This window comes from Nannospalax galili, unplaced genomic scaffold (genome assembly GCF_000622305.1).
Source record: "Nannospalax galili isolate Female #2095 unplaced genomic scaffold, S.galili_v1.0 scaffold1200, whole genome shotgun sequence".
Classification (NCBI taxonomy): domain Eukaryota; kingdom Metazoa; phylum Chordata; class Mammalia; order Rodentia; family Spalacidae; genus Nannospalax; species Nannospalax galili.
This window is the reverse complement of record NW_008347131.1, coordinates 2481070-2487836: the sequence shown is the minus strand read 5'-3', so window position 1 is coordinate 2487836 and position 6767 is coordinate 2481070. Positions and strand designations below refer to the sequence as shown.

General features: G+C 35.1%; 1 protein-coding gene across 1 annotated transcript; it reads right to left on the bottom strand.

Annotated features, from left to right (window-relative positions):
• Nucleotides 1–374: 374 nt before the first annotated feature.
• LOC103742546 (olfactory receptor 4A5-like) lies at nucleotides 375–1414 on the bottom strand. The gene has a single exon (XM_008843651.1). It carries the CDS (start codon nucleotides 1374–1376, stop codon nucleotides 432–434), a length of 945 nt encoding a protein of 314 aa, XP_008841873.1. The 5' UTR covers nucleotides 1377–1414; the 3' UTR covers nucleotides 375–431.
• Between the last annotated feature and the right edge of the window lie 5353 nt (nucleotides 1415–6767).

Below are 6767 nucleotides of genomic sequence, written 5' to 3'. Positions count from 1 at the left end.
CCATGTATTTAATAAGTTTTATTTTAAAACAATGTTAGAAGTGTGTAGTTATTAAAATTAATAATAGAATATATAGAATATAGAAAACAGAAAGAAATGTGATGCTTATGACAATTAAGAGCCAACAAGAGATCACAAAGAATTCTACTAATCAAATTATGCCAGAAAATAATTTACTGGAAAATTGACAAAAATGATAAACACATATTTCATAGAAAATGGTATAAGTAGAATACCCAATAAATTAATGACAGTAAGCATACTTCAGTAGCCATAAAGAAAATTAGAACCACAGTTAATATCACTCTATTAGTCACTACATTCACAAAATAGCAGGCATCTCAAAAAGTAAAGTGTGATACAAAGATAGACCATGGAACACACACAACTATGATGTATTCCTAATTGTTTCTTTGAAGGTAACAAGATATTCATTGAGAAGAAATTGTACTTCTATCTGTACTTAACATTCTACACCAGAGTTTTTCCATAGAATTTTTAATCTCTGCATTTCTCAAGGTGTATATTAAAGGATTTAACATGGGAGTAATAGCTGTGTAAAAAACAGAAATGGACTTGTCAATAGGAAAGTTGGAAACAGGTCTAACATACATGAAAATACAGGGAACAAAAAAGAGGACAACCACCATGATGTGGGAGCTACAGGTAGACAGGGCTTTGCGCCTACCTTCCTGACTGTGAGTCTTAAGAGAGCTTAGAATAATGCCATAGGAGACCAAAAGAAGAATAAAGACCACCATACACATGGCTCCATTATTGCCAACCACAGTGAGGCCAATGAAGTAGGTGTCAGTGCATGCCAGTCCCAATAATGGGTACATGTCACAGCCAAAGTGATCAATGACATTAGGTCCACAGAAAGGAAGTTTATAAACAGACAGAACTTGAATCAGGGCATGTACAAATCCTCCAACCCAGGCTACCACCAAAAAGGAGATACAAATCCTTTGATTCATGATGGTCAAATAGTGCAGTGGCTTACAGATTGCCACAAAGCGATCATAGGCCATCACCACCAGAAGGAAGACTTCAGCACCACCAAATAAGTGTTCTACAAAGAGCTGAATGAGGCAAGCTGTGAAAGAGATTGTCTTTTTGTCACAAAGTAAGTCTGTAAGCAACTTGGGTAGGATGGCAGTGGAATACACAGCATCCATGAGTGACAGATAGGCAAGGAAGAAGTACATTGGAGAGTCCAGGGAGGGGCTGGCAACAACTGTCACCACAATGAGTAAATTGCCCACAATGGTCACTATGTACATGAGTAAAAACATGACAAATAATGCTTTTTGCCCCACAGGATCCTGGGTGAGGCCCAGGAGGACAAATTCAGTGACATTGTGGCTCTGTCCCATTTACTCTTCAAGCTGGTTTCAAAGACAGGAGTTCAGAACAGGACTTCATTCATGTCATGAATTCATTGTGAAGAAGGTTTATTATAAATCTGTTCTCTCATGAAGTACATCATCATTATTATTTCATACAGTAGTGAAGCAGAAACATGCACACACTAAGCATCTGTTCAGTTCCACTTGCAAGGAGCCCCATTCATTTTCTGATAATAATTCTAAGTATTAGTTTCTATCTCAATATCAGTGCATCTCTTTACAGGCTAGCAAGCAGGTATTTCAGCAATCAAACAGGGGAAGGGCTTCTCTATTAAGAGGTCTACAAAATACTTCTCTCAATAAATACCAGTTTAATCAACTAGCATAAGGTCAGTTTGACCCGGTACTGTCAGGGAATAATTTACAACATGATCAGTGTCCTTAGCATCCAGCTCAGTCCTGTTGTATTGCACCATTAGAGATCTATTTCTAAAATAGACCCTGTGCATAATGAAAGACTTTTATTTTTCAAATGTATTTCATTTAATCATGAAAATGGATTTGCACTATATCAAATAATCCCAATATGATTTAACATATTGCTGATTATTCCATTTCTTCCAAACTGCCATGTTTTCTAGGAGTTATAACACTGCTATTTCACAATTGTTTTTACAAATTACATACACTATCAGTATTTTCAAAATACTTTCATTACCTGACCTGCACTAAACTCTGATTCCCACCTTCTACTATACTATGAATTAAATTATTGTTTTAAGATGATGGTGATAAGATATGTAGAAAGACGGGAGAAAATATGAACTGAAAAGAATATTAGTGATCACTGGGGCATGGTATTTTCTAAAACTGAGTGTGCTCAAGTAAAAATTCAGTGTCTAGATCTTTAAAAGCAACACACTCAAAGGAAAACAAATAACCTGAGTTACATCATTTTCTAAATATGATTATAGATATGTCTCAGTTTATGCATTGAAAAACTAAGCTATTAGACAACAAGATTTCAAAATCTTTTCCAGTCCAATTAGCTACAACACTATTATTTCAGTCTTTCCTTTCTCTAGTTTGTAAAATCAAATAGTAGTTTCCAAGCTTATCATTATTTTCTGATTAATGCTAATCAGGCATAAGTGGAATGTGGTAACTGCTTTAACTAAGTAATTACTGCTCATGGTGAGCCAAGAAAGAATCCAAGACAGTTTGGGAGAGAGAACAAGAGAGCAAGAAAATGAGAGAATGAGCAAGGGAGAGAGAGGGAAAGCAACAGAGAGAGAGAGAGAGAGAGAGAGAGAGAGAGAGAGAGTCACTCTAAAGATATTGTGGTCATTGGTCCATAAGCTCAGGCCCAGATTCTTTCACTCATTATCTATGTGACACTGTGAAACTTAATAAACCTTGTTTTTATCTCTGTTTCATCATTCTTACCATGGGAACATCCATAGCATCCAAGTGTGTTGTTTGTTCATTTGTTTTCATGCAAGATGCCTAAAGCATCACTCACTGTGAGCCTCAGCTCAGAATAAATCATCACGATCTCTGTCCACTTAACGGGAATAGTAAACATACTATAGGGTATAAAAAATACTATACATAGCCCTCATGAACAACTTCGACATAGGTTAAAATTATATGTCTTGAAATCATCTATATCATTGCATATAAGTACTAACAACACTTACCTGTGAAGAAATCTATTTAAGCAAGAAAATTCCATTCAGATGCACCCGGTGGTTGATGAGACATGTACAGAGTCTGCGCTCCCTTGAGAAGTCTCTGTGATACAGTGTCCTCTTCTCACTCATAACACCACTCCCGCCTGAGGCTGATCTCTTGTCATCCTTGAAGCCACAGATGGAAAAGACTCACCTGCTATAAACACGGGATGGGACATTTATGTCAAATTCTGTCTCCTTAACATATTATTTTCTACATGCTTCCACACCCTTTATTATTTATCTATGTTGAGTTTCACCAGGACAAGGCCAATGTAATTGTGCACCTGACAGAGTAAAAATAGAGTACTTAAATTAGACCATACTGAAACTCATGTAAACTGTGCTGTGAATTATCAAAGCACTGGCTTTATAAAACAGTATTATGACAACTTTCAATTTAAACTGTTGTTGACACTTTTCTAGAAAAATGATTTAAAATAGTTATTAAGATCATAGTATTTGACTAGACAGGCCTTGACAATTATGACAAGAATTCTTGAAATCCAGTAGGGGGTCCTATGGGTGGGTGTAGGTAGGAGAGGGGGGTTCTTAATTTGATTAAGACATGTTATATGAAATGCACAAACTCTCAATAAAATACATTAGAAATAAAATATAATAAAACAGAAAATTAAAAAGAAGTATAAAGAGAAGCTGATGAGGGTGAGGAAAGGCAGGAAAGAGGTGGGAATAAGAAGGGAGAATATGAGACGTTCGTGACAAGTACAGATACAGTAGCACCCTTACTAGTAGACTGGGTAGAGAGACATATAGAACAATCCTAAAACAAAACTGACAATATACAACAAAAGCAAAACCGTTCTGAGATACACATGCAATAGTGAAAACCCATTTTACTACTTTCTACATTTCTAAAAGAAAATTAGAAATAAAGAAAATTTATGAAGTAAAAAAACATAGTATTTTTTAAAATAGCCTTATGATTTCAAAATTACTCTGTGTAACAATGGATTTCGTTATAACCGCAAATAATGATATTGCATCACTCAGGGATCTGAATCCAAATGGAGATAACCATATTACATGAATTGAACCAACCTAGAGAAGAAAAATATCAATCACATATTTCTTCCATTTGGGGTCATAGATTTTTCTTCAGATACATTAAATCTAGACGATATGAAAGCAGTAGTGATGCTGTCTAGGGAAACAAACAAGTTCTGTGAAAGGAGGAGAGGTGAAGGAGGACACAGAGGATAGTTCGGGGGATTAATGAACAAAGCACGAAATGCACTTGTATGACTATTGCCTTATGTACTCCAGTGTAGTAAAATAAACATTTAAAAAAAAAAAACCTTTAAAGTAAAATACAAGAACAAATTGCCAAATCAAGTAATGATAGACAATGCAATTCTTCATGGGTTTCTCTATGCAAGACATGTTAGCATATTTTCAGGGATAACTTTAAGATACACATAGAAAAGACTTCACCAAGCTACCGGACCTTAGCAGACATTTATTCTCATATATCCTAGACACTAAGAATGTAATGGAATTTTTAATTTCCTAGTTTAGCTATATTTAAATATAATTAGACTCCTTTGTTAACACATCATATGAAATATAATATCCCATTAAAACATAAAAATATTAAGTCCATGGAGCTTCTCTAAAAATAAATGTGACTTAGCTGCCCTAGAACTCAATATGGAGACCAAGCTGGCCTTGCTGTCAAGTGGTTTGCCTGCCTCTGTCTCCCACATGCTGGCATTAAAGATGTATGCCACTATTACCTGTTGCTCACTTGTCATTTGGAAAAAAATGTAAAATAACCAAATCAGACTCTAACACTAACACCAAATATACTATAAATAATCTGATTATTTTGCATTACCACCAAAATTTTCCCAATTTAAGAGCTTCGTGAGAAAATATTGTCTTTAAACAATTAACTATATTTCAGTATCATACAGGAGTTTTTATTCACATCCCTTCCTGTCACAAACTGACATCTTTGTTCCTATGAAAATTGTTCATATATCTATGTACCTTCATAGAAGACGTGACAACTTTCAATGAAGTAAAACACTAAGTAGCTATAGCAAACACTTTCACATCATGTCCCATATTCTTCATCTTTCAGAAAAGAATATCCAAGTGAATACCTAAAATATAACAAACACTGGAACATAATGTCAAAACTCACTGTAAAAGGTAGCTGGATATTCTCACTTTCTGGGGAAATGTCTTCATACAAATTCAAAAACACTGTTTGAAAAAGTGTTTAAAAAGTTAGACTAATAATGAGTGGAAATAGATTTATTTACTGACACAAATAAAGAAAAAATTAACAGACCTAAAATAACGCAATTTTTTTCAGTAAACTGTACAGAAACCTTCAGAAGTGTCTTGTCTGTAAGAACATAAAATAATATTCATGTGGCTCACAAATGAGACAAGAACCTAACAAGTAAAACACTGATATAAGTTCTCAGAAACACTGCTGATGAGTAGAAACAGGCCTTCACTCTTCAGGTTATTCAAGCTGAATATCCCTAGGGTTTCTTCCTTACTCATAGAAAGCATGTGGTAGGTGCCAGGAAAATGAGACCATCCACAAACCTTCATACACAGTGATGAACATCAAAAACATGGTATCTCAAAACTATATACAAACTGAAGGAGTAATTTAGCTTGGATAGAATCTAAGTTTTCAGAGACCTCTTGGGTTATTTAATTAGGAAAATATTTCTTCCGTTTATATTCATGATACAGTCTATAACTTTTATTACACCATTTCTATTTTAATAGATGTGCTTGTTAGAATATTTGGAACAAGTTCAAAAAAGTAATCTCTCTTAAACAGATGTCTTCCCTTCAATATTCCCTAGAGATGAAAGACTTGGATCTTGCCAAGAGTAAGTAGCTCACTGCCAAGTTGATTTGAAAATCCTAAATATGAAAATGTAATTTCCAAATTTAAATGATTAGGAAACAAAGATTTCACATTATAAAGTACTTAAGTCAGGCAAATAATATTTACAGCAGCATGAAAGAGAAAGCAGCTACAGTCCTCTTCCCCACCACAGCCAGGCAAAGCACAGTCTTACACTGACTCTCAGAGAAAACATTCTTATGAAGTTTTGAGGTGCAGTCGGGGAACAGGGAATGGCAGGCTTTTGGAATTGGTGCTTATGTTATAATTGTTGGAGGGACACACATTCTTCTGTCCTTCAGTAGATGTGCAAATTTTGACGGAGGTCTGGATTCCTGTGAGTCAGAACTACAATGATCTTCATTCTATTCAGTTTCTACAAGAAAAAGAATTGTTAAATTCGAAAGGCAACAGTGTCAACGGCTTCCACTGTTATTCCTTACCTTGGCCCCTCATTGACTCTAGTGTGCATGTTTCCAGATCTTTATGTGCAGGGTAGACCTTCCTTATCACAAAGGCCTCCATACAAGAACATAACAAATCAAGTGCTGGACACCGCTAAATATTGGTAATTTAAAACAACATAAATAATAAATCAAATCCAGTAACCTCAAATGTATTATTTGTAAAATAAACAGTATATCTAATTATCTTAGTTACATTTCTGTAGCTATGATACTCCCCCACCAAAAAAAACATACTGAGGGAAGAAAGGGTTTATTTTATTTTTTGGTCACAGAGATTTAGAGTCCATCATGGCAGGGAAGGCAGAGCAAGCGGCGTAGG

What these genes read in the sequence shown, in the direction of transcription:
- LOC103742546 (XM_008843651.1), bottom strand. Translation starts at nt 1,376, where the DNA reads ATGGGACAGAGCCACAATGTCACTGAATTTGTCCTCCTGGGCCTCACC.